Source organism: Lissotriton helveticus, chromosome 9 (genome assembly GCF_964261635.1).
Source record: "Lissotriton helveticus chromosome 9, aLisHel1.1, whole genome shotgun sequence".
Taxonomy (NCBI): domain Eukaryota; kingdom Metazoa; phylum Chordata; class Amphibia; order Caudata; family Salamandridae; genus Lissotriton; species Lissotriton helveticus.
Window position 1 is genome coordinate 1,039,935,325 of NC_136070.1, and position 27,189 is coordinate 1,039,962,513.

Sequence of the window (27,189 nt, forward strand, 5' to 3'; positions counted from 1 at the left end):
TGGTACCACACTAGGCTGGCTGGAGTCAAGACAGATGTAACCTACAATTGAAGACTGAATAAAGAAGACCTAAATATACATCCTGGCTCCTGGTGTCGTTCTACTTGGACACAACAAGGAGTCTCCATCCAAAAGTGGGAGTGCTACTCAAAAGGGTGCAAGCATGTATTTTGGACAAAGGAAAATAGTACTGTGGATTTAACAGGCGAGGAGGCCATTCTAATATCACATAGGTATGAACGCATTCTTGAATAGGTAAACACTGAAGTTCTACTTAAAAGGCTACAGGAAAAATGACGATGAAGTAGGAGAATGTTCTGACTGGATAACGGATGCTTCTACAAAAACCAATGCTGACTAGAACTCTGTGCCACAACCTATTTATGGAATTCCTATTACAAAAACCAGATGAGAGTAAACACCTATAGCCAGAAGTGGAAAGTGCATATTAGTTAAGTCGTACAAAGTTCCAAGCATTAGTTTAATACATTGTTTTTACTTCTACTACTTAATGTCAGAAAGGCCTGCCAAGTGCATTGTCCCATGTTATCATAGTAGGGATTAGCCACAGCATGAAAAATTAATTAAAGTACAAATGGTACTTCACTGGGTTGGTCATGTATACCTTTAGCCAAGTGGTCACAACAAAGTGATTCTTTACAATTGGGCAGGTTATCTTTATCCATTTCCATTACTGGAGACAACATGTACTTTCACAGGAGAGATTTATTAAAGGATACCTTGGTCAACCCAATCACTAAACATTCTTCCTTGGTCAACCTTGGAAAAGCTTCTGTCAGATGTGCCCAACAATTCTACGAAAGGAATACCACACATAAAGGAACTCTAGAACATGCCACTGAAATGTTATTTGGATTTAAGTCATTTTTCATAAAGAAATTGCTACATACCTACTACTGGCAGTTTTCAAAATGACAATCATTAAATGATCTACATTGTAACACAAATCCTTTATCTCCTCTTTTAAATCAACAAATTGCGTGGTTGAGGCTATTGTTCAAGAACAGACATGCACTACAGTGCAATTCAAAAGAAACATGGCAAGCCTTATTACCAAAACAAATCTAATAGGTACACTTCTTGTATCCTTCCACCCAACCAGTACTATGAAAACAAGCCATCTATCAATAAATCAGTCCGATTTACAATAACAATACTATCCGAGAGGAGATCCCCACCAGGTAGTTATTGATTGTTGTGGAGTAAGGCCCCTTTACTCCACCCAGATCAATAACTGCAAGGAAGTGCCCTGCCCCTTGGGTAATATTGCTTAAATAACATAAGTGAGAGAGAAGGGAAGATTTACATTTTTCTTGAACATACTCGCCTATTAAAAATGTTAGTCTGCAACATAACTTCTGGAAGAGGTTCTGGACTACTGATCAGTAGGTGATAGAGGCCTAATGACCCTGGAGCCATAGACTGTTTCATCAGTGCATTCAGCAAAATGGAACCTGTAATAACAAGAGAAAGGGGGCACAAAACTCATGATCAATAAATCAAATTGTCTGTTCAAAGTGATTTACGAGCAGGTCAAATTTTTGACAAAACAGTTTGTCCTGAAATCTTGTCTCCCGTAGGTTTATTAGCCTTGGTCTAAGTCTTATGAATGACAATCCAGATCCTGCACATCGACGCTCTGAATTAGTTACATTATTGACAAAGTTATTAGCTATTTTGCTTATGTCAAGAGACTTCAAAGTATACTTGAAAACGTGGGCAATCATGTATGTAGCAAAGGATCGGTTCCTTTTCCTTATTAAGTATGAGTTGACAGGAGTAGGCGACTACGTAAACGTTCATCTTGCATTATTCAGAATTAGCCAAAAAATCTCAATGTGTAATATAAGGTTGAGCCCCCAAATAAGTAGACGTAATTGAATGGATTTACTTTTTGCACCTATCAAAGAATTGTTCAATTACAATATCAACAACCTGTAGAAGGGTGCTACAATCTTTAAACTGGTGACAGCACAGTTCTCCCGTGGATGAGGTGTGCCAGTGACACGTAAAGTCAGTGAAAAGCTTATAAAGGTAAAAATTATTTGGCTATGTGAACTCAGTCAAGAGAAAAAAGTTATTTATTTTCCCGAGCCAGGTAAATTGGCCTACTGAGTCCACAATCATTACTGTTAATGTTTAGAACTTTAGTCTGTCTTCAGGAAGATGGTGGTCTTTATCAAGAGTGTCAGTGACAATGATAGCAGGAGCTCTATTAGAGAAGGAACATAAGTTGTATTTAGGAGAAATTGCGTATATCTAATTTAGGAGGACAGTTATGGCAGTTCTGAGTAATGTTTACCTCTATGTTAGTCATGAGGAAATCTAAAGGAAACAGTACATGCCAATCATTGCAATCTCAATATGCAACAAAAAGAGGGCAAGCACAAGTTGAATACATCACATGGCCACATCAATAGGCTTCGCAGTCAGACTTGAAAAAGAATTGGAATACAATGGGAGAGCGACCTTAAAATAAATTGTGAGATATAGCGTGGATAATTGCTAGAGTGGTACTGAATCTGAACAAGTTACTTACCCTTGGTAATGCTTTTCTGGTGAAAACTATCTGACCGCAGATTCTTTACCGTAGCATACCCCCCAGGCACCATACTGGACCCGGAAACTTTTGTTCAGCAGTGCTCCCATGCTGCTAGGTGGCGCGGTGTGGCTCCGCACTGGCTTTGTACTGCCCTGGAACTGACAGAGCATAGGTGCCTCCCCTGCACACAGACGTTAGTTTCTTCAGTTTCTTTTTCTGTACCCTCAGACGTGAAACATGAACAAATGTTGGTACCAGTGTAATGGACACTACCGTGGTACCTTTTTAGATGTTAAAATGAGGTTTGTGCGGACTCAGTTCAAAAAGTCTTGCAGGACCAAGTGGGTGAAATGTTATTCCAGCCAGACCTGGGTAGTGCTCCGTGAACATATGCACTAACGCCAACGTTGCAGCCTTGCAGATATCAAGGACAGGCACTCCATGTGTCAATGCAGTGGTAGCATCTTTAGCCCCAGTGGAATGGGTTCACAGCCCTTTCAGGGGCTTCTTAGCCAATGCATAGCATTTATCTTATTGCAGCAGATTATCCACCGCAACAAGTTCCACTTCTGCACAGCCATCTCTTTCTTTACTCCAAAGAACCTCACAAAAAAGTTGACCGCCCTCTTGGTCGCCCTTGGTACGATCAATGTAAAAGCATAAAGCCATTTTGGGGTCCAGCCAATGGAGCCTCTAGTCCTCTTTCGAAGGGGGAGCCAATAATGCAGGATAAGGGATGGATTGCCCAATGTACAAGGGAGCCACAACTTTTAGCAGGAATATCTTCCGTTTACTTGGCACCAACTTTTCTGGGAAAATGGTGGTGAATGGAGTTTATACTGAAAGTGCCAGGAATTCACAAACCTGACGAGGTGATAATCGAGTTGATGAAGTCAGTCTTCAAAGTCGGGAAATGCAGCAAGGCAAACTATGTATCATTTTGAAAGGCGTATATGTGAGAAATGTCAAGATCAAGTCACGCTCCAACTTTGGCATCACAAGTAACTTGAAAGGGAATGTGCGTGCCAAACTTTTAATAAATCTCATCACAGTAGGTGGTTTATACATAGACACCTGATCCGGTAAATGCAGAAAGACTGAAAGGGAAAACAATCTTTAATAATAACCACTGTAAGAAGTTGCCGGGCAAAAGTTGAAATAAACATAAGGGTGTCCGATATATTTGCTTGTAAGGAATCAGTCTTACGAGCGCCACACCAAGCCACAAATTTGTCTCTATGCCCGGCATTAATGGATTTTGTGGAAGGGCGCTTGACAGCAAGGATGATATTCACCACATTGGGCTCCAGATTAAATACTCTGTTAATGCTACTCAATCTCCATGCATTTAGGTGTAGACTGCACAGATTTAGTTGGGCACCATGCTCTGATGCAGTGGCAGAATAACTCAGGAAGTGGCAGCCTGATCGGAGGACAGATGCCCAATCCTAAAAGATCAGAGACCAAGCTTTCCTAGCTAAATCTGGAGGCTCTAAGTTGACTTGGACATGGATGCTCTGGATCTTTTGCAGACCTGGGGCAGGAGGGGTCCAGTGTTCCATTATAGTCGGAATGCATCTCCTACCGAATGTTGTTGCCAAAACTCTAATGCACATAACTTTCAACATTGCACCTTTTTGACAGTTTTCTCCAGACATGGTTCTGTCCACTTTTGGAAGATGCCCAGTGCCACCGGAGGATGTAGCTGCTACTCGTAATCTGTCAGACTCCAGGTGATCATTTCCACCACTCCAGCATGAAGGGCTAATGCCAGGTGGCTTAAGGGAAGTGCCCCAGCACTCCAACCGACCCCATATGCGTAGGCCCTCCTGGCACAGAGCCCAGGGCCCTCCTCTGTCCTGCTTGTTACAATTCCACAGGGCAGGGATGTTGTATGTGAGAACCTCCACCAATCTTCCTCTATGGACACAAGAAGGCCTTCCCAGCCAGACAAATGGCCCAAAATTCCAAATAACTGATGTAGAGTCATATTTCTGATGGAGATCAGAGTGCTCCAATCTCCAACTCTCCCAGATGACTGCGGCAACCCAGCAGGGGCCCATCAGTTACCACCCTTAGCTCTGGGTTGGGAAGGGAGAAGGGCCTGGTACCATACCAATTTCGGTCGAACCGCCACTGCTGCAGATCATGAACTGTCTCCTTCAAGATCTGCATTGCATCTGTCCGAGTTATTTGATACTGAACCCACTGGAACTTCAGATTCCAAGGCAGAGCTCAAGTGTTACTTGGCTCAGATTCCAATGAGCATGGACAAGTCTAAGTGGCCAGAAAACCTCAGAGCTGCTCTTACCCCGATCCAGGATAAGGCTGAAACGTCCTGGACTTGTAGCCGATGGAAGGTCTAGAACTGCACTGTGTCCAAGACAGCACCAATGATGTAAGCCTCTGCAAAGTAGTCAGGTGCAACTTCAGCTCGTTGATTGTGAACCCTAATGATGTCAGGAGGTTTGCTATCTTCTGTAGGCAATCTATGACTGATTATGGTGAGCCCGCAGTAACTGATGAAGGAAGAAATGGTATATCCCCACCTCTGAAGGTGGGAAGCGACTAAGGAAAAGTGTATGAAAAAAACTGTGCTGTAGGTCCAAAGATAGCATTCAGTCACCTGGGTCCAGGGCAGCCATGGTGGGGCCCAGCATGAGCATTTGGAATTTATCCTTTTGCAAGAAGGCATTCAGAGGCCAATGGTCCAAAATAGGCCTTAGGCCCTTATCCTTCTTCCCAACCAGGAAAAGATTCAGTAACAACCCTCTCCTCTTTCAGAGTCTAATACTCTCACTCAATAGAACACTTGGAAAGCAATACCCACAGCTTATGCAGAAGAATGGACAGGGGCCCGTCTGAAATTCAGTTTGATTTGGGGGTGGCGGCTAGTTGGGGGCAGCGGCAGGAGTAGGGAGACATATTTGGCAGGGCAAAATTAAGATTAGGGCACAAATATTTTGAACAATTTGTAAGACCCATCTGTTGAACATTTTTTTGGATCACTACCTGTGAGAAAGCAATGGATTCTTGCCACTCATTCCCCTCCCCACTGGGTGGGCAGGTACTACTAGAGATAAACTAAAGTGATTTTGTGGCTGCTGCAGCAGGGGAAGAGGAATGGAAGTACAGATGTCCCTGCTGGCCTGTGCGCTGTCTGCCAAATCCACATTCATGGCCTCAGAAGGTGGTCTTCCGGGACTGCTGGCAAGACCCCGACTGACCGACCCAGTAAGCAAACTGCATTTACCAACAGCCATGTCAGACTGGCAGAGGAAATTATAAGCTTGCCAAATGCCTCAATCCTCCTAGATTCCCTATCTGAAGGAGTGGTTGAAAATAATTTGGGATTCACTTTTCTGGTTGAGGCCTTAAACACAATGTTACCTGGAAGAGTATATATCTGGTAAGACTATTCATGTCGCCAGTAGCCTGGCTACTCGTCTATTTACAGGTGTGCAGGAAGGGAGCTTCGACCAAGTGGCCATCAAGGTATTAGTGAAGGCCTCATTCAAAAGGGAGCAATGGCTCAGAAGTAGCTGGCCAAAGGCTGAAAGATTTCTGTCTGGACATTTGCTTTGGTTTCAACTGAAGCCAGCTGTAAATCCAGAACTTAACCGCATGCGTGCGGCCTCTATTTTTGCGCTGCGCGGCTTTTTTCAAAAAGCCGCGTTACATGACCATTACCTATACCATGTCTCGCTGCACCAACTACCGCGAGACCCGCCCATCAATTAGGAATATTAGCGCGCCAAACCTTGTTTAAATATCAGGTAAACATACACGCACAGCTACGGCGGCATCGGCGAGACGGAATTCTCAGCGCGGATACTCTAAGCAAGTAAGGACATTTTCAGCCAGAACCCCTTGTAATGGCTCTCTGTAACTTCGCTCTTCGGCACCTATGTCGGGAACCACATTAATGTGTAACCGGCCACTCAATAGGTGCCGACTTAAACACTCACTTTTGAATTTTGACTTAATCTTCATTATTGGCTATCGTCACTCGAGCTAATGTAGACGCGAGCCACATGTTATGAGGAGGCCGGCTCTACATAGTTACACTCTGTTTTTTTCCTTTTTTCTATTTTTTTCCATTTTTCATACAAATAGGAATTCATCTTTCCCAGCTATCACTGCTGCCACAACAAGAAATACTACAGACACCTTGCCAAGCCTCCCCAAAAAAAAGGGACAAGCACAGATTGCCGATTTTCACAGGTATAAATTGTCATATATTTAAGATAAATTAGAACATTGGTCCCTTAGACAAGCTGTCAAGGTCTGCAACAAAATTGCTTCTTCTTTTCTTTGGTTGCAGCAATCCCCGCAGCGCCGATGACCTACATATAACCGCCCATTTTTAGCCCTGTTCACGACTGCCAAGCAGACAGGTACATATTATTGAATAATCAATTCATTATAGGAATTAACAAGGTATAAAGCAACCTAATTTAATAGGGATTTTTGTAATTTTATCTCTTGACAGTATCTACATCATCTGACAGAACCTATTAACACAGGAGTACCTACTCCACTTAGAATCCATCGCCTAGTGAACTTGAGCTACATAATTGATGTCAGATTATATCAAACAGGTACTACAGATAATTTTAGGGGCCTCAATTAATATAAGCATACAGATAGACATACATGGTTTCTGATATTAGTCCCACATCTCCTCATTACAGATTTTAACGTCATCTAGGACCTATTCACTGCGTAATTCCAGATACTGTGTCCACATTGTCACTAGACACATAAGGTATGACTTATAAACATCCATTTCTGTTAAAAAAGCGACCACATCCTAGTACTAAATCTGACGCCAATCTGCAGGCGTTCATACTTCTATTAAATAGGAATCAAGATGGGGAATGGTGACTGAAATGAAAATAAAAATGTAAATATATGTAAATGTAGATTGTAAATATGTAAATTGTGATATATATAAATGTGTATATAGGAAGTTTGCCAGCTGCTAGGGTACATAACCATCGGTACTAGGAGAGGGTGCTCATGAACAATGAAAATGTTAGCTAAATATAGATATAACAATTGTCACATGTTGTTCAGTATAGACTGTTTTGTGTACAAGAAATATTAATTGAGTATTTTTTACTATTATAGTATCTAATCATCAATTGAAAATACAGAACTCCTGATGAAGGCCACTCGCCGAAACGCGTAGGATTCAGATTCGGTTTTGTATTTGGCGACAAAAAAATCAATTGTTGATATATGTATCAGAATATATATTATGAATTATTGTTATTAGGTGTATATTTATGATCACAATTTTGGTGAATTATTGTTATAAAAGAGTGTACAAAATTGTCTAAAAAATAGAAAAAAACAATATGATAATTGTGGAAAAATGAGAAAAAGACAATTAAAAAGAAGTTTTATAAATTTACATATCATTGTGTTCTTCAATGTCTTGAGCAACATTTGTGATAATATTTAGGAAATACACACATAACCCGGTGTCTCGGCCAGTTTTTTCAGAAATGTTATATCCCTACTAGGGTTCATCCGTTTAGGTAGGGGCCTCTTTCTTTCAAAATAACTCATTCAAAAGGGAGCAATGGCTCAGAAGTAGCTGGCCAAAGGCGGAAAGATTTCTGTCTGGACATTTGCTTTGGTTTCAACTGAAGCCAGCTGTAAATCCAGAACGTAACCGCATGCGTGCGGCCTCTATTTTTGCGCTGCGCGGCTTTTTTCAAAAAGCCGCGTTACATGACGAGCTGAGCTCGTCACCAGCGTGCGAGCGGCACAACTCATGATGAGCTCAGCTCGTCATGAGCGCAGAAGGGGTTAAGGAGTCCTCCAGACCACCATTGCAAAGGAGGCACATTCTTTCATTAGAGTCCCTAATTAAGAGTCAAACAGTACCTCGGGAGGCGTCAAGGCCTCCTGCCTCTTGCAAATCCATGTGTTAAGCACCATCTGTATAATGAGTGGGAGAAAACCACCACGATCATCATCATCCAAAATGTTGGGCTGTCCCTTGTTCTTAATCGTAGCAAAATAATGGAGTCTCTGATGGTGTATACACCCTAATAGAGGCACATGTACAAAGTGCGGGTGAATGATAATCCGGTTGCTGATTTATGATTTCATAGCCCAACAAAGTTTAAGATTGGCGGAAGACAGTTTGGTGCCCAACACTGGTATCAGTTTTGGATTCTCTTCCGGCACAATCGGTGCCAGTGTCAATAAGGAAGTTACCAACGCGTATCTCAGAGCTGGAATAGAAATCTGTACCAGTCTCAGTACAGGGTCACAAAGGGGGCCGTGAGGCGCTGAGGAAGGATCTGCTGGCTGTAACTCGACTGGGGGCCCTAGCAGTTCCTTTGGGCCTCGAAGGTGTGCCAAATGGGACCGGAAGTGCACCAAAAATTTGCAACATGGCCTCCTTGAAGGCTTCAATCTACTGCTGGGTCTCGGATGGCCTGGGAGATCTGGGAAGCACTGGGATCAGTTGAGGAGTCTGCTCAGGAACTGCACATCTTGAAGTCAGTCATGTATATTTTGTGGGTGATGGCCTGCGTTTCTCAGTAATGTATTGCATTTCATTGGTTTCTTGAATAAAGTTCTAGGGGCAGGGCCAGTGCTGTATAAGGTACATGACTTTTTCATCATTTTCACAGAACACATTCACTTATTAACTTAAGTGCCAGCTCATTATATTTCGGTACAAACTCACCCTAATTCATAATCTTTCCCCCCTCAGATTTCAAATGCAATAACTCTTTACCAAGCCATCACATGCATAGCCCCTTGACATACAAATTCGATATCCTGATTATAAAGCAAAACTCTGCCCAAACTTCTCCCGTTACCCAGTTTGATGCCTATCAGACAGCACAACTGTCTGGTTTGCTAAAGACATCTTGAGAACATTCAGGAAGTTGACCTAGGAATGCATTCCATCCGTTGCTTGCCATTGGCTTTGTGATTTGCATTTCACATTTTGTGGCTATTTGTTGGCTTTATTTGCCTTGGGCTGGCCAGCTTCAGTTCATCCTTCTTGTTGCCCAAACCTTGTTTACTATATTCTTCCATGAACTTACGCTCTGTAAACGGACCTTTAAATTTTGTCACATTTGTTGTGTATTGAAAGACAGAGGTCAAAAGTCAAGGTCAAAAGTCAAGCTCTCGCTTCCAGAGGGAGCTTGGTGTTTTTTTTCTTCATTTTCGGACTTCAAAGTGAGAGAATTAATATGACAATCCTGCTGAGTATCTGTGCGAGGGGAGAGGATGTTTTTTTCTAGCACAAAAAAAATCTGTGCTTATGTATCAGAATATATCAGAAATGGTACAAATGAAGCACATTTTCTTGTAATTCTGAAGTGTGGTGGAAACAGTTGAACACAATCAAAACACATCAATACACAGCTTATTATATGTGCAGTAAAACCGCATTTTGGTGCAAATGTAATGGTTATTTCAACTGAAAATGTGTTGTCTGTAAAGGCAGTGGACTTCCACACTATGCATACAACACACTATGCCATTGCACCCTATGCCCGCCACTCTATTCTGCAACACTCCATTCTACGACATGCCAGTCTACTTTATGCCCCTCCACTGTAAGACATTCTATGACATGATACTCTAATCTACGTCCCTCACTCCACGACACAACACACCACTACCCTCCACTCCACTCCACTCCACTCCACTCCACCAAACTGGAATCTTTACCACTCTACCCCAACCTGCTCTGCCCCCCTCTAATCCAACCCACTCCACTTGACTCTACCCTACTCCACTCCAATCTACCCTACTGCACTTCAATCTACCCCACTCTGATCGTCTCTCTTCAATCTACTCGAATCCACTCAATCTACTCCACTGCACCCTAATCTACCCCACTACACACCACTCAAATCTACCTTACTTAACACTTCCCCAATTTATCGCCCTCCAATCTGAACTCCAACGTAACTCCACTCCACTCAAATCTACCCCATCCAGCTCCAAGGTACCCACTCCAATCACCCAAATCTACCCCACTCTACCCGACTCCAATCAACCACACTCTACCCCGATTTACTACACGCTACCCAATCTACCCCACTTCACTAACCTCCAATCTACCACATGCCACACAAATCTACCCCACTAAAGTTTGATCTAACCCACTCTGCCCCAATCTACCCTGTCCCACTTCACCCCAAACTACCCTACTCCAATCTACTCCATCCAATCTGCCCCACTACAATCTACCCCAATTTCCCACACTCCAATCTAACCAACCCAATCCCAATCTGCACCACCCCACTCTATCCAACTCCACTCCAATTTACCCTACTCTATTCCAATCTACCCTAATCCATCCCAATATACCCTAATCCATCCTAATCTATCCACTCCACCCCAATCTACCCCACTCCACCCCCAATCTACCCCACTCGAATCTACCCAACTCCACTGCACACCACTCTTCACCATTTTAACCCATTCTACTCCTATACTTCCCACTCAACTCTACCCCACTCCACCCAAATCTACTCCAATTCAATCTACCCCACTCCAATCTACTTGAATCTACTCCACTCTACCCCACCCTAATCTATACTACCCAATCAACCCTACACAACTCCAGACTACCCTAATCTTACCCACTCCATTCTACTCTGCTATAATCCACCCAATGTACTCCACTCCAATCTACCCACTCCAGTCTACTCACATATATATCCCACTCCAGTCTATTCTAATCTACCCACTCAACCCCTATCCACCCCACTCCAATCTACCATGTAAATCTACCCCACTCCAATCTACCCCAATCCACCCCATTTTACTCATCCCCACTCCAATCTACCCCTCCCCATGTTTCTAACTTTAAGCCATGTTGAACAGCAGCAACACTGGTATACATAATGGCTAAAACACAGTGCCAACGCCAATAGCTCTCGCGTAGGCAAGACCTAATGGCTTTGTCAATGCTTGTTCTTTCTCTGCTTCTTAGTCGTTTTGTACTCTGAAAATCCATAAAATCATTTAAATTTAAAACAAAATACACAGTACCTTTAACCCTTTCACGATTTTCCATTCAATGTGGAAACATACTGTAGGGACTAGGCAGCTACATCATTTGTCAGTGGACTACATTTTTAAATCTCGCCTATCAGACAACACAATTTGCATGTTAGCAAAGGACTCTCAGTGGGATTACCCAAAAACTTACAGTGGGCTCACAGTCTGCCCACTGCTTATCATGGTTTGGCCTTATTGTCACTCTTATTTGCTGGCTTCTTATTCTATGACTTTGCTGGTTGCATCTTGTATTTCAATCCCTCAGTCAGCATCTATATACCGCGTCTTATCACTTAGGGGGGTGGGGAGATTCCAAGTGCTGAGGTATTGGAGGGCCTAAGTAGTAGAGCCGGGTCTTGGGTCTCTTTATGAAGGTGGCCAGGGAGGGGAGGTTTGGAGGTTAAGTGAGAGGTCTCCCAGGACTTGGCAGCGAGGTAGGAGAAAGAACAACCTCCACTGTCCTCCAGAAGAGGGGGACATGTGCGAGGGAGGCGGATCGGAGCTGTCTGGTCGGCTGCTGGAAGTTCTGATGGTGGTTGATGTAGGAGGGTCTGGGGTTGTGGAGGGCCTTGTAGGAGTGAGTCAGCAGCTTGAACTGGCATCTCTTCTGGACAGGGAGCCAGTGGAGGCTTTAGACGTGGGGCGTGATGCTGGTTCGTTAGGGGAGGTCGAGGATGAGTCTGGGTGCAATGTTCTATATGGCCTGCAGTCGCTTGAGAAGATAGGTGGAGATTACGGCGTAGAGTGCATTTCCGTGGTTCAGTCGGGTGACCTTTTGATTGACTGAATTGCATCCTTCCACTGCTCACATTTAGAGAACTACTTTTCTTTCATATGGCTAAGCACTCTGAGTGGCACGGTATCCCACAAGGTGCAAAGCAAAACCCAATGGAAGAAACCTTCAGGTCTCCCACAAAGCTGGCTAAAATTCTAACTAAAGCCAGATCAGATGGAGCTCCGGCCCAAATGGCCTGCCACAGGCCCTGTTCCAAAAGAACATTCTCTTGTGGTCCAAGCAGCTAGCCAGTCTGTTTGACTACTGTCTACAAAGCTCAACCATACCAGACTCTTGCCATGGCGCCATTATCCAACCTATTCATAAGTCTGGCTCAAGATCAGCGCCAAGTAACTACAGGCTGATAACACTATTGGACAATGAGGCGAAGTTCTTTGCAGCCTGTTGCTGGAAGACCTGAAGTGTGGGCTGATTCAAAGGGACTGCTACCTAAAAATCAAACATGGTTCATGACAAATTCAGGTACAATGACCAATTTCTTAGCTTTATCTATCCTCATTGACAAAGCAATGTCATCTGCTACAGTGCTTTTCTGCTGCTTTGTGGACTTCAAAGGAGCATTTGATCATGTACCAAGGGAGTCCCTCTGGGCCAAGCTATCCTACTGGGGAATACCAGCCAAATTGCTGGAGCCTATCATACAGCTCCATTCTAATACCTGGATTTAAGTTAAGATCAGCACATGATTGCACCGATCCAGAAAAAGTCTGACAAGGGGAGTGAAACAGGGATGTGTGCCAGCCCCTCTGCTTTTTAATCTTCTTTTAGCCTATCTTTTCAGTAGACTTGGATACAACAAACAATCGCAGTCACACCCCCCCCCCCCCCCCCGAGGATTGGCGGCGCACAGATTTGCAAGCATTTAAATGCAGATGACCTCACTCTCTTTAGCCGTACATGAGTCGGACTGCAGCGGTTTGTTAAACACTCTATACAGTTACGCCATCATGAACAAACTGGAGGTAAACCTAAAGAAAATCCAAGTGGTCATATTTGGCAAGAAGCTGTACAGAGGTGGTGGCTGGTCATATGACAACGTCCAAATTTCAGTTGGTAATACCCAAGGGTACCTGGGAATTCAATTCACATCGACTCAAGGGGCACACTAATCAAACATCGTTAAGAAATTGCCATAAAAGCCACGGCTCTTCAAGTTAGCATCTCCAAGCTCTCTAACAAAAACAGACTGGCTGGGAGTAAATCGAGCCAAGATAGATCCCACCCTGTCGTACGTTTTTTGAGATCTCTCTTGGCAAGCTCAGTACTGCTCTTAATCAACACGTGATAAAAATCTATAAAAGCGTGCACTGGCTGCCAAAAACGTCTGCTTCGAGCTAGGTCTTGTAAACTATGTCTTTCAAAGCACAACGGCCTTTCTCAACCTTTGCCACAAACTGAGACAGGCCAGAGCCTGGTGGGTCACAAAGTTGGTACTTCAACGAATGCAGGCTACAACTATCATCAAAAGACCGGGGGTCTCTCAATCCTTGCAAAAAAGCATTTAAACTAAACAATAAGAAGCAAATTCATCTATTTTCTAGAATGTTAGATAGAGAGACTCTAGCCAAATGTACTTAATTCTTACCAGCTGGCCAATCCCCTGCCAAACTTGGCTTGTTCTTACTCCCTACATCTAAAGCAAAGATTCTTGGCATTCAGGCTGGGCGAGTGGCTCCTCTTGAAACATCTACCTTCATGGCAGTGCTCCTCAGACAATCCCGTGTGCAGGGGATGTGGAAAATCACATGACTCTCTGGAGCACGTTGTATGCATTTGCCCAGCGCGGTTAGCCCTGCGTAAAACAAAGTTGAGATCGGAGTGGAACAAACTGGGAGTTCGGACCTGTAGCCAGGGCATCATTGCTGCCTTGAACCCAGATAACCCGGCTTTACAATTTTCATCCATCTGGCTTATCGTCAGTTCATGGTCCGCAAAGCCTCTAATTCAATCAAGGCAAACTGAGGTACCCGCCAACGCCGGTCTCAACCGAAGGCTCATAAAAGCAGAAGTCACAGGTGCTAGTCAATCGCTTAAATTCGCAGGCCTTGCTATTCCTTCTTCGCAATTATCCCAGATCCGTCCTGATTGCTTACATTAAATTGTTGTAGTAGACCATGGATTCTTTCATCCTTTCTAGAAAATTCTTTTTAAACTATCTTACCACTGGACTAATGATCAGCTGGGCCACTTGGATTTTAAGTTCTACAAATGAACCACTTCAGTGACCTAACTCCTGGCCTTGTTCCCATTCGTATTTCAGAGCAACTTTGAAGGGCCTTCTCTTTTTTTTCCCCTACTGTATATATCAAAATATGATCATATTGTGCAACCAGCTAATTATCGATGTTCACTCCCGTTGTAACAATCTTATGTTCAAACAACAAACCTATTAGAATAGTATACAGAGGGTTATAGGTCCCCCCTCTCTTGGTCTCTATGAACATTTGTTGTGTAGTTTTACATTTTATCAGAGGAGCGATTGCAATAAGAAAGAAATATCGATAAGGGAAGGTCAGCGCATTCTGTATTGGTCTGTTGAATTTTTGATTTATTGCAGATGCTTAGAGTTGCATTGATCCAATGGGGGTGCATCTATTTTCTATTACTTACTGTGATTAATTTTGTGATTTGTTTTTACATGTTTTTTTAAATATGTTTTTACAATGAATATTTGTACATGTGCTTTTATGATTTAATTTAAATCTAATAACGCTTGCTTGCATAGTGCACTCCGTGAAAGTGCTTCAGTTTTGCAGTTCTCTCCACACTCTTTTCCCCTGCAGTCAGTGTTGCAATATATTTTGCATGCTTCTCCCTTGCACAAACCCTGTGTTCTGTGTTGTTCTCTCTCCTGTGCCTTCCACCCTTGCCAAACACCCCCATGCCACGGATTCATTTTGTTCTTGCTTGTAGGAGAGTAGGGTCTGCTATCCTATGGTCACCCCACATTTTTGCTTTTTGCTTCACTGGTTTTAGACTACTGAGGCTGTGGGCCTGCTAATCAGACCCCCAGCCTGCTGTTCTCTCTCTAAATTATTAATACATGTGCTATAGGTACATACCACAATTGGAAATGGACTCCTTATCAGCCCCTGTACCATGCACTATAGGTGCTCAGGGCATAGGTGCCACCAAGGCCTACCAGGGGCTGCAGCATATCTTTTGCCACCCCTGGCTGGTTCTTAAATTGACACAACTGGCTGATCACTCAGCTGGGGCAAGGTGGTGTAATCATCCCTTGCTTAGATATAGTATACTTATATCTAAACCTATATCTGGACACATATAAACCTGTGAGCCTCTCCTATGGAAGGCCTTATCAATCCTGGAGGCAGAGTGCGTGGTTTAATGTGAGATGGAGCTCTAGCATGAGCTGAGCCTGTCTGCAGCCGTCGGGAACAAATCCCTAAGCTGTTTCAGGATAATGCCATACCATATACAATTAAGTGCATTATAATCCTCGCGGTTATATAGCAACTTTGGTTTGGCTTTATCAAAACATGTCGTGTAAGGTGACATACGATTTGGAATACTATCCCCTCGCCAGTTCTGGCGACGGGGATAGCATTCCACCCCTCTAGAGGGGTAAGACATGTTACTTTACTTAAATGCGGTTAATTTCTAAAAGGGCCTCAGATCCACAAAATGGATGCTTCTGCCACAGACACAAGTCTGACCCCCTGAAGCTGACCGAAACTCAGCAAAAGGGGCCTGGACAAAGGGTTTCCTGTCGCAGGGAGGTGTTACACCCCCCCAGACAGGAGATAGTGGATTGTAGCAGGGAGGTTTGAAAGAAACCAGACACTGCCTGGGGAGCACAAGGCTGCCCCTTGCATAATCCGGCCAAACCGGTTCTGGGGCACTCCAGCCCTCGTGCCAGCGCGGCCTGGATCAAAGGAAGGGGGTGTATCCACCCACTTCCTGGGTCCCACCCATAGGAGGGGACCTAGCAGGTAATCCAGCCCCCTAGATTGGTATAAGAATGGGAGCAGTGCCAAAGCACTTCAGATTATCCTGATGAAATATAAGAAACGAAACTCTGGACCCTTCGACATCCTACTCAACGTAGAAGACTGAAGAATCTCCCTTGTGGTCAAGGAGTGACCACCCTGTGCAAACAGGCACCATCCAGCCCTCGACGTCTGCTTTGTTGCAGTTCCCGCCGGAACTCGAGCGACAGAGATCGACGAGTTCAAGCTTGCCTGCCTTCTAACAGCCCGATCCACAGTCCCTGCAGAGCCGAGACCCGTGGAGGCGACCGGAAGCGTGGGGCACGCCATCTTGGAAAGACCACGAGACGCTGACCGTGCAGCCCACGAGTGACCCTCGAAGCTGTACAACGGGGTTTGAGAAGCCCCAACCCTGAGCCACTCTTGCACTGAAGTTCAGCCCTCCACACTCGACGAGTGCTGCGTGGGGCCCTTCTGCTTCTTTTGGCTCAACGCGTTGGTCCGGTCACTTGCCAGCTGGCTTGTGGCCCCTGTGTCGACGAAACTTGAAATTCGACTTGCGATTCTGGTTGCTCCAGATTTGCACCAGCTCCCCTGAAAAGGAGCCCCCACTCTGACCCTCCTGGTTCGAGAGAGAAGCAATCTCCCGGTTTCGCGTGGATTGCTTTTGCCAAGTGTTGTTTGCTCCAATCTTGAAGCCGACAGCGCCGACGGCGAGAGCCTGCGTGGGACAGATCGTGACCTGCTCCTGGACTTCGTAGATGCCCCAGAGCCCACGTGACAGCGGAGAGAAGCTCCTCGACAACCACCTGATTGCGCCCGACATTGCCTGGTTCCATCCTGGTTCCACCCTGGTCACTGCTGAGTGACCCAGACTCTTTCCCCTCTGCTTTCAGGTACTTTTCGACTTGAGTCCACCCTTGGACTCCACCGGACATTTCTCTTTCACCCCGCCTGCAGCCCTTTCAGCTCCAAGCACCAAGAGCCTGCGTGACGAAACCCGACTCAACTTCGACCCTGTGCACCCACTTCCTGTGGGTGAGGTAACATTGCAATGCCGGTGTTCCCACACTGGTACACACCTCTAGGGTCTGTGTCTTAAGTTTTGTTCCTCTAGGTTCAGCGGAAGTGTCCTTAAACTCTAACTTTGTAACTTTTACGCACCATTGGTTAACATTGATGCATGCGTGCACTTTCTGCACTGCACCCGAATCCCGCGGGCTTTTCCCGACTTCAGCATTGCTTGTCCCGACTGCTCCCAGCGATTCCCTAGGCCCTAGGCCTAACCACTGATCGAATGGTCCCTCTTATACCATTTATTTAGTATATGGTTTGAGTGGCCCCTTGGCCTCATCCAAAATTGTGCAACTTTGTATGTTATACTGTGCTTTTGATTTAACGCTTGTGCCCCTTTATTCATAAAGAATACTGGGGATTGTTTTTAGTAAGAAATACATATATTTTTATAATATATACTTGTGTGGTGTCCTTTCATTTGATATTACAGGATTGTATTTGGTAAAACAGCTCGCTTAACATGACCTCTTAAGTTAAGCCTTTAAGGCCGCTTAGTCCATGCTACCCCTAGGATAGCTTGTCTAATAAGGTTGACTTACAACCAGACACCATAAGGGTTGTTTGGACTGATACAAGGTGGTTCCAGAATTGGAAACATCATATATCAGGCCAACTTCTCACATTGCTTGTGTGCTCCCCTCGTAGTTCCACATTCTCCTCTATGTTAATCGGTCATTTGTGTGCTTTCTCCCACCATACACCCCCATGTTTCATGTTGATCTCTCCGTTAGTGCGCTTCAACCAGCCAAACAATCTCCATGCTCCATGTCACTACTTTTGGCATGTGATTCCCCACCCCATGAAAACCTAGAGCGCTCAGTGGTGCTCTCTCCCTTGTGCAACCCCCCCTCCCCCCCCGATTGCCCCCCACGATTTACATTGTTTCTACACCCCCCTCGACCCCCCAACCTTCATTATAGACAATGCTGCACAACATTACCAAAGGCAACAGCATCTAGAGGCCTATTTGCTTTACAAATGAATGTTTACTTTCCCCAATGTTTTAGAGAGTATCTGAATGCACCCTTTTGGAAATTGACCATCATAATGTTGGCATACATTTGATAAGGATTTTATTACTTACCCTGTAAGCATCTGTGTGTGGCGTGTAGTGCTGTAGATTCACATGCTCTGCATACTCCTGCCAGCTAGTGTTGAGTTTCGAGTTGTACAAGTTGTTTTTCTTCGAAGAATTATTTTGAGTCACGAGGTAGAGTGACTTCTCCTCTCAGTATTACTGCGCATCGGCATCGACTCCTTTGTTAGATTGATTTCCCGCAGGAGGGTGAAAGAGGTGTGTAAGGAACGTGTAAAATAGAGATGTACATGCTAAAATGTGAATGTATACGAGAGATGTGTCAAAACATAACTGCAACGGCCACAAGCCTCTGGTGAGGAGGGAGGGCGCACATTAATCTAAACCACTACATGCAATGAGCAGATGCTTGCAGGGTAAGTAACAATCTGTTCGATGGCATGTGTGGCTGTAGATAAACATGCTCTGCAAATACTGTAAATCAGTCCCTCCTTAGAAGCGGTGGCTAGCATGTGGGAGTTGCAGTAGTTTTGAAAAAGGGTACGTAGCACTGCCTGACTTTAGTTTGTTGCCATGCTAAAAGATCCACACAGTAGTGTTTAGTGAATATGTGTGGTGTAGACCATGTACAGGCTTTACAAATATCAGCCATTGGGATATATCCTAAAAAGGCCATAGATGCTTCATTTTCACAAGTGGAAAGTGCTCCGAGAGTTATATGTAAAGGTCTTTTGGATTTTATGTAACACGTCTGAATGCATTTGACTATCCACCTACCTATGCCTGATTTGATATAGGGGTACAAAAGGAGGTGGTGATGGACGGAGCATCTGAATCAATCAAACACTCACACCTAGTCAAAAGATCTGGGTTTAATCCATCACCGTTCTTTAGCCCACTCTGCCACCCCAGTTCAGACATGGCTATATGCAAATCAGTCTGACCCTGTGCCTCATGGGAACAGTCCAGCCCGAACTGCCAAGCCATGTGTCTTCCCTGGACCGGAAACAAGCTTCCGAGGACCGGTTTCTGGCATTCCAGCCGTCTTCAGCCCGGCTTGCTTGAATCCAGTGGCAAAGTGAGCAAGGGGCTCATGTCTGAGCATACCCTGCCACACTTATGGCGGCCAAAAGCGGTACAAAAGGGGGTGGTGATGGACGGAGCATCTGAATCAATCAAACACTCACACCCAGTCAAAAGATCTGGGTTTGGTTCAGATGCTCCGTCCATCACCACCCCCTTATGTACCGCTTTTGGCCGCCATAAGTGTGGCAGGGTATGCTCAGACGTGAGTCCTCGGTGATGGATCAAACCCAGATCTTTTGACTGGGTGTGAGTGTTTGATTGGCTCAGATGCTCCGTCCATCACCACCCCCTTTTGTACTGATTTGATATAGGGCCGCCTTTATAAGGTGGAAAAAAGTCTACAAAGAGTGGTTTTGTTTTTCTGGAAAATGTAGAACATGAGCACGCTTTACAACAAGAGTATGGAGAGCTCTTTCAGCAACAGAATCAGGGTTATAGGAAAAAAAACAGGAAACTCAATAGATTGACCCAGATGAAACTGGGAGACTACTTTGGTAGGAATTTAGGATTAGTACAGAGAACCAGTTTGCCATTATGTATTTGAAAGAAAGGTTCTTCTAAGGTTAAGGCCTGGAACAACTCAACATGCCTGAGTGAGGTAACAGCAACTAAAAATGCTACTTTCCATGATAGAAACTGAAGAGGGCATGAGCACAAAGGATCAAAAGGAAGACCCACGAGCCCAGTAAATACTAAGTTCCAAGAGGGTACTGAATGTACACAAAGTGAAATAACTTGTTTGATCCTTCCATAAGTGCTGTTAATGACTAGAATCCTAAAGAAGGATAGAGGCTGTCTATTTTGGAGCTAGACATCTATGACAGCAAGATGCAACCTAATGGGAGTATATGCTAAATTAGATTTTTGAAAAGTAGCAAATAAAAAATAGTATCCTGTACTGTGGTTTTAAGGATATTTATTTACTTAGGTTGACAGTATCAACATTTTGTTGGTAAATTCAAAAAATCTAATTCTAAGACCTCATGTGCCGGATCACTAGGTTGAGCATCTTGGGATCTGGGTGTCTGATTTGTCCATGATCCTGAGTGAGAAGGTCCGGCCTGTAGGGAAGGAGAACTTGTGGACTGAGTTCCCATTCGTGGGTTTGCTGTGGTGTCCTGCTGAGCGGGTCCGTAAAAATGTTGTCCGTTCCCGGCAGCTATTTCACCAGGAGATGAATGTGATGGTGAAGAGCCCAATTCCATATGGTCTGAGCTAGGTGTGACAGCTGAGATGACTGTGCCTCCCCACAATGTCAAATTGTCCGTCCGGACTAGGACAACCTTATGTGATAGGTGAGGAAGGAGAGCTTTCAGTGCTAGGAAGACTGTCTGAAGTTCCAAGTAGCTGATGTGATGGGATTGTTGCTTGGCATCCCACAGACCTTGTACGGTTAGGTCTTCTGGGAGCGCACCCCATCCTGTTTCTGATGCATCTATGGTTAGAATTATATTAGGCATTGGGTCCAAGAAAGGCCGCCCCTTTAACAGATAGTTGGAATTCCACCATTGCAGAGAACGATAAGTGTGGCAGCCTATCAACACTAGATCCTGTAGGTGACCCTGTACTGAAGACCACTGGCGAGAGAGAAACTGTTGCAGTGGTGGCATGTGTTGTTTTCTGTGTGGAACTATGGCAATGCAAGACGCCATCATTCCCAGTAGACGCATGACATTCTGAACTGAGAGGGTGTTCGTTGGCTGGAATGGAGGTAGAATGGTTTGAAAATGTTCTATCCAAGCTGGATTGGTATAGGCTAACCCCAACTGTGTGTTGAGTGTTGCCGATAAGTATGGTTGAACCTGAAGACGTTGAAGGTGAGATTTGGGGACACTGATGGTGAACCCCAAGATGTGAAGTAGATCCACGGCCGACTGAATTGTTGTTAACACTGGTGATGGGTGCTGGCTTTAATTAGCCAGTTGTCTAGGCATCGGAAAACGTGAACATTTTGTCATCTTAAGTTGCTGCCACTACTGCCAAGCAGTCTGTGAAAACACGAGGCACGCTAGTGACTCCAAACGGAAGAACTCTGAATTGGTAGTGTTTTCCTGCTATGACAAACCTGAGTTATTTGCGATGAGCAGGGTGTATGGGTATGTGAAAGTAGGCATTCTTTAGGTCCAGTGTGGCCATAAAGGTGCCCTGTTCTAGAAGGGTAATGACATCCAGAAGAGTGACCATGTGAAAATGTGCTGAGAGGATGTAGTAATTCAGGGGTCTGAGATCCAAGATTGGTCTTAAGGACCTGCCCTTATTTTGGAATGAGAAAGTATAGCAAATATACTCCTGTGACCGGTTGTTGAAGAGGGACTGGATCTAAAACCCCTTTGAGGAGAAGGGATTTCACTTCTTGCTTGAGAAGTGTTAGGTGATCGTGTGATAACCTGTGAGAGCAAGGTGGGATGTTGGGTGGAGTGGTAATGAGCTCCAGACAATAACCATGTTGGATAATGGTTAGTACCCATTGGTCAGGATGGAAAAACTGAAGTCTTCACCTGACTTGGTGTTGTGTGGTCGGGGGGGGGAGGGTTGGGCAATCTGTGTTTTGCAGTGTAGGATGCTCCATGTGTGGAAGCACCCCTGCCTTTACTGTTACCACCTTTAAAGGAACACCAGAAAAACCCTTCTGAGAAGAATACTTGTAATTATTCCTCTTGCGGCTGTGTCTGCTGCAGCTAAGGCACATCTGATAGAGTTATTAGTGATGGCCTGACCCTCTGCGACAATTTGGAGCCCCTTTTTACGATACTCCTTAGGGAGATGTTGTACTAACTCTTCCATCTCAAACTAGTGAGCCCCACCGTACCATGCTAGAAGGGCCTGGGAATTGGCAATACACCAGTGGTAAGCTGCTTGAGCTGCAGCCAGTTTCCCAGCTGCGTCAATACACTTGCTCTCTTTTTCAGGGGGTGGAGTATCTCCAGTTGCTAGACTATTATCTCTTTCATGAGCATCAGTGGCAACTATAGAGTATGACGGTACCTGAGATCATACAGAGGGTCTGATGGGGCTGGTTTATATTTTTCATCTACCTTAACCCTGGGATAGTTAGGTTTGTTGATAATATCAGCGTGCTACAACATACCAGGAAGCCTAGGTAAATACTGTGTGTCCTGGTGTGTAAATGAGTGTCAAAAAGGAAATCTTGTTCTAATGATTCCTTGAGCAACTCAACAGAATGCTAGGTAGCTGCCTTAGCAATAACCTGTTGGTAGGCACTAGCATCCTCAGGAGGGGAGGGTCTAGCGGGATATAGATCCCGGTCATTATGAGTTATGGGATCAGTATCATATATACCAAGGATCTGGGTCTCCTAATGGGCATCCTAATAGGTCTCCTAAACTCCCAGTGTTTGAACTAGGTGAGCCTGGAGGTGTAGCATCTATAGGCTCATGATGAAGAGATGTAGATGTTGATGGTGGTGGAGGAGGAGGAGGATGATGAGTAGAACTTGTAGCAGTGTCCTTGGTCCTTTTTTTTTCTTTTTAGACGCATAGGAGTGTCCAAGGCATCCTCAAAAGTCAATTGCCTCTTTGGTAGAAGAGAGGCCATTATTCTCCCAGTTCCGTATTGTATTTGGATTTTCCTTTGCCGAATATCAATGGTTTCGAGGATAGGGTCACCAGGAGACAAGGAAATTGTGGGATGTTTAGAAGTTTGTGTCTCGGATGGTTTTGGAACGGAAGAATACTTAGAGGATTTAAATTAGGTTGGCTTTGGAACTGAAGCTTTCGAAGTGGAGGAATGTTTTTTGGCCAGCATCGAGGCGAAGCAGCCAGTTGCTGGGTTGGTTCCAAAGAGTGGGAGGAGACAGACACATGTGCTCGATCTGAGGAGGTTGAGACTGAGGATTTAACCTTGGTAGACGTTGTTGGTGCCAAACCTGAAGGTGGAGCATCTGAAATGTCTTTTCAGAGTTAACCATGGCTTGGTGACAGTGGAGGTCCAGTGACCTCTAATGAAGAACAGGGGTCAGGGTCGACAGTACTTATGTGCTGCCCAAGTGGCAAGGTGTACTCTTCCTCCATGTCGGAGCGAGAAATTTCCTCGACAGAGATAGCTTCCTCTTTCTACCCACCAGCATGCTCTTCCTGGGCATGCTGTTCTCTGAAAATCTCAGACGTGTCGTCATCAGTACGACAGGACATTTCCAGCTAACACGCCCTTGATCCCGGAGAGTCTTTTTTGATTGGAAAGACTTCCAGGCGTCACAACCGGCCTCACGATGATCGGGTGAAAGGTAAAGATTGCACACGAGATGGTGGTCAGTGTGTGGGTATCTGACATGACACTGGGGGCAAAATCAAAGAGTTGTCCGTTCCAGGAGGAACATATCTTAAGCACCGACGGTTGCATGTGGAACATAGGCTCGAGAGGCGCGGCGCCCCAAGAGGCGATCGGTCGGTTACCAAACCAATGAAATTGAAGTGGCGCTGTAATGGAACAGCGCAACTAAAATTACTATACCTTCGAAGACAGGATAAGACCGAGAAGTCGTACTGAACAGTAGTCTAACACTGAGGAGAGGTACATACGTCTGAATAACACAGCGGAGAGAAAACAATTTAACAAAGGAGTCAATGCCCATGCACAGCATTACCTAGAGGAGGAGTCACTCTACCTCAGGATTCAAAAGAATTCTTCAAAGAAAAACAACTTGTTCAACTCTGATCCCAACACTAGACGGCAGGAGTAAGCAGAGCATGTGTAGGTTAACCAGATTGTTTAGCCACTGTACTGCAGTGTAAGACAGACACCCACATAATGACCCTGTAGATCAGCATATGCCTTTTAATGGAAAGTCACATCTGGCACACTGGTTTCCAGTTTTTCACAGCTGTGCTGGAGAACAAAAGATATATTGTAGGAGTTTGTAGTTGGAGAAGAAACACTCTTAATTTCACAGTGACCAAAACAAAAATAGAAAGTTACATAAAAGACACAAAAAAAGTTAGTATATGCACTCTGGGTGACTACATTATCAAGGCACAAGAGCTAAATAAGGTATGCTGGGATTTGCTATAAACAAAATGAAAAGGTGGATCAACAAACTCACCCAAAATAAACTTATCGGCATGAAATTTGGTAAGTGTCTCTAATGTAACTACTCAAAGGCAAAAAACTGACCAGGCATTAGAAAAAAAGCCACTAATAACTTTAATAAAGATTACACAAAGACTCCATATGTCTGGGATTATTTCCACATGTTCCATTCTACGTCTGAGGAGGAGGAAGATAAAGGATGTTTATAAAATACAGCCCTAAGAGACACACTAGCAGTGTGTGGGAAGGATTAGTTACTTACCTGTAATCCTAGTTCTCTTCCAGGGGTATACTCATTAAAGTCATAAGCATTGAATTATCTCCGCCCATGAGCGGGAACCCGGAACACATAACAATATACATATATATGTGTAAATATATCAAAAAGTACATTGTACTAAAATAATTATACACATATACATGTATAACAACCATAATATGCAGCCTAACATATACACATAGGCTAATAACGCCAACCTTACACACGTTCTCAAGCATGAAAATATGCTAAATATAAATGCAATAAACAGGCATGAGCCCAAAATGCATTTCATAACCATGAAAAACTTTTATTTTCATCAAAGAACCTGTTGTAAACAGTTATTAGCCTAAAAGGCTGCATATGAAAAATTGTCTGTGTACAGAAAATCAGACTGGCACCCTGCCTTTAAGGCCCCAGAGAATCTGCACACTTTGCCTTTAAGGCCTCTAGGAGAACTCTGTTCCCATCATGCACCACAGGTGACAGTTAGGTCAGTTCTTTTGTACGGTACAGTAAACTTTCAGCAGGAATCTGCACTTAAAAACTTCATAATACATATTGAAAAAACTTCAATGCTACTGCTCGCCCGGGGAGGCGGGAGGGTGCTTATGACTTTAATGAGTATACCCCTGGAAGAGAACTAGGATTACAGGTAAGTAACTAATCCTTCTCTTCCAGGGGATACTCATTAATAGTCATAAGCACTGAATAGAGTAGCAAGCTCATACCCACTAGAAGCGGGCGAACAGATAAATGCATAGATGCACTTTTAACAACAGTGTTTAACTAGAAACAGCAAACAAATTTCTGAGTGATGCTTGTCCCACTTGTGCATCAGTCTGCGCATCAGAATCCAAGCAGTAATGGCGTGTAAACGTATGCACTGAACGCCAAGTAGCTGCTTTACATATCTCTTACATAGCCACATTCCTAAGGAGAGCTGTGGTAGCAGCTTTCCCTCTCGTAGAATGAGCCCTAGGTCTACCTGATAAAGACTTGTGGGCTAGCTGATAAGCCAGTAAGATACATGACACTATCCATCTAGAAATGGATCTCTTGGATGCTGCCAAACCAGTATTCGTAGGACCATAGTTCACAAACAAACGGTCCGTGTGTCTCAAAGACTTCGTTTTATCTAAGTAAAATTTCAAAACCCTCTTTAGATCCAATGAATGCAAAGTCCGCTCAGCCGGACTCGAAGGGTTTGGAAAGAAAGTAGGCAATGTTATGGATTGGTTCACATGAAAATCCGACACCACCTTTGGTAGAAAAGCAGGATGAGTCCTAAGCACCACTCTGTTTCCATGAAAAACTGTGTACGGTTCCTTGCAACACAGAGCCTGAATCTCGCTCACTCTACGAGCAGAAGTGATGGCTACCAGGAATGCTACCTTCCAAGATAAGTGTTGCAAAGAAGCTTTATGTATGGGCTCAAATGGTGGACCCATCAACTTAGTCAATACCACATTAAGCTCCCAAGGTGGAGAAGGAGACCTGACTGGAGGAAAAACCTTCCTTAACCCTTCTAGAAAATCCTTCACCACAGGCATCCGAAAAAACGATATCTGTGTAGGCGATTTTCTATAAGCAGTTATTGCAGCAAGATGGACCTTGATAGAGCTAAACTGCAAACCAGACTCAGCAAGGTAAAGAAGATAAGGCAAGATCACCTGTTCTTGACCATGAATAGGATCAAGACCTTTACTCTGACACCAGAGGTAAAAGCGTTTCCACTTAAATCCGTAGGATTGTCTTGTAGAAGGCCGCTTTGCCTCCATAAGAATGTTCACACACTCCGGATTCAGCTGTAAATGTCCGTACTGGATGACTTCAGGAGCCATGCTGCCAAGCGCAGGAAGGGCAGATTCGGGTGAAACACTCGCCCCTGCTGCTTGGACAGAAGATCCGGGCGACAAGGCAATCTCCTGTGTGGCCTGATGGACAACTGGAGGAGATCTGGGAACCACCACTGGCGTGGCCACTCCGGGCAAATCAGTATCATTCTGGAGTTGGTCTTGTACATCCGGTTGATCACTGCTGGTATCAACGGTGTCGGTGGAAAGGCGTACAGCAAATTTTGACACCAGTCTATCAAAAGGGCATTCCCTTGAGACCCTTTCTGGGAAAACCTGGACGCGAAGACGGGGCATTTTGTGTTTGCCGCGTCTGCGAACAGATCGATGTCTGGTGTTCCCCAAGCCTGGAAAATGCTGTGCGCGACGTCTCCGTTGAGAACCCAGTCGTGCGCTTCGACGAAGTCTCGGCTGAGGCTGTCCGCCTCTGAGTTGAGACTTCCTGGTAGGTGAACTGCTGTTATGG

General features: G+C 44.6%; 1 protein-coding gene across 2 annotated transcripts in view; it reads right to left on the minus strand.

Moving 5' to 3' along the window:
- The window catches only part of ATRIP (ATR interacting protein), a 289,338-nt gene that overhangs the window by 147,188 nt on the left and 114,961 nt on the right, over positions 1-27,189 (minus strand). For both annotated transcript variants that reach the window (XM_078661380.1, XM_078661379.1), the window contains exon 8: positions 1,349-1,475. In XM_078661380.1, the coding sequence (XP_078517506.1) occupies positions 1,349-1,475 (127 nt within the window). The remainder of the gene's footprint in view (positions 1-1,348; positions 1,476-27,189) is intronic.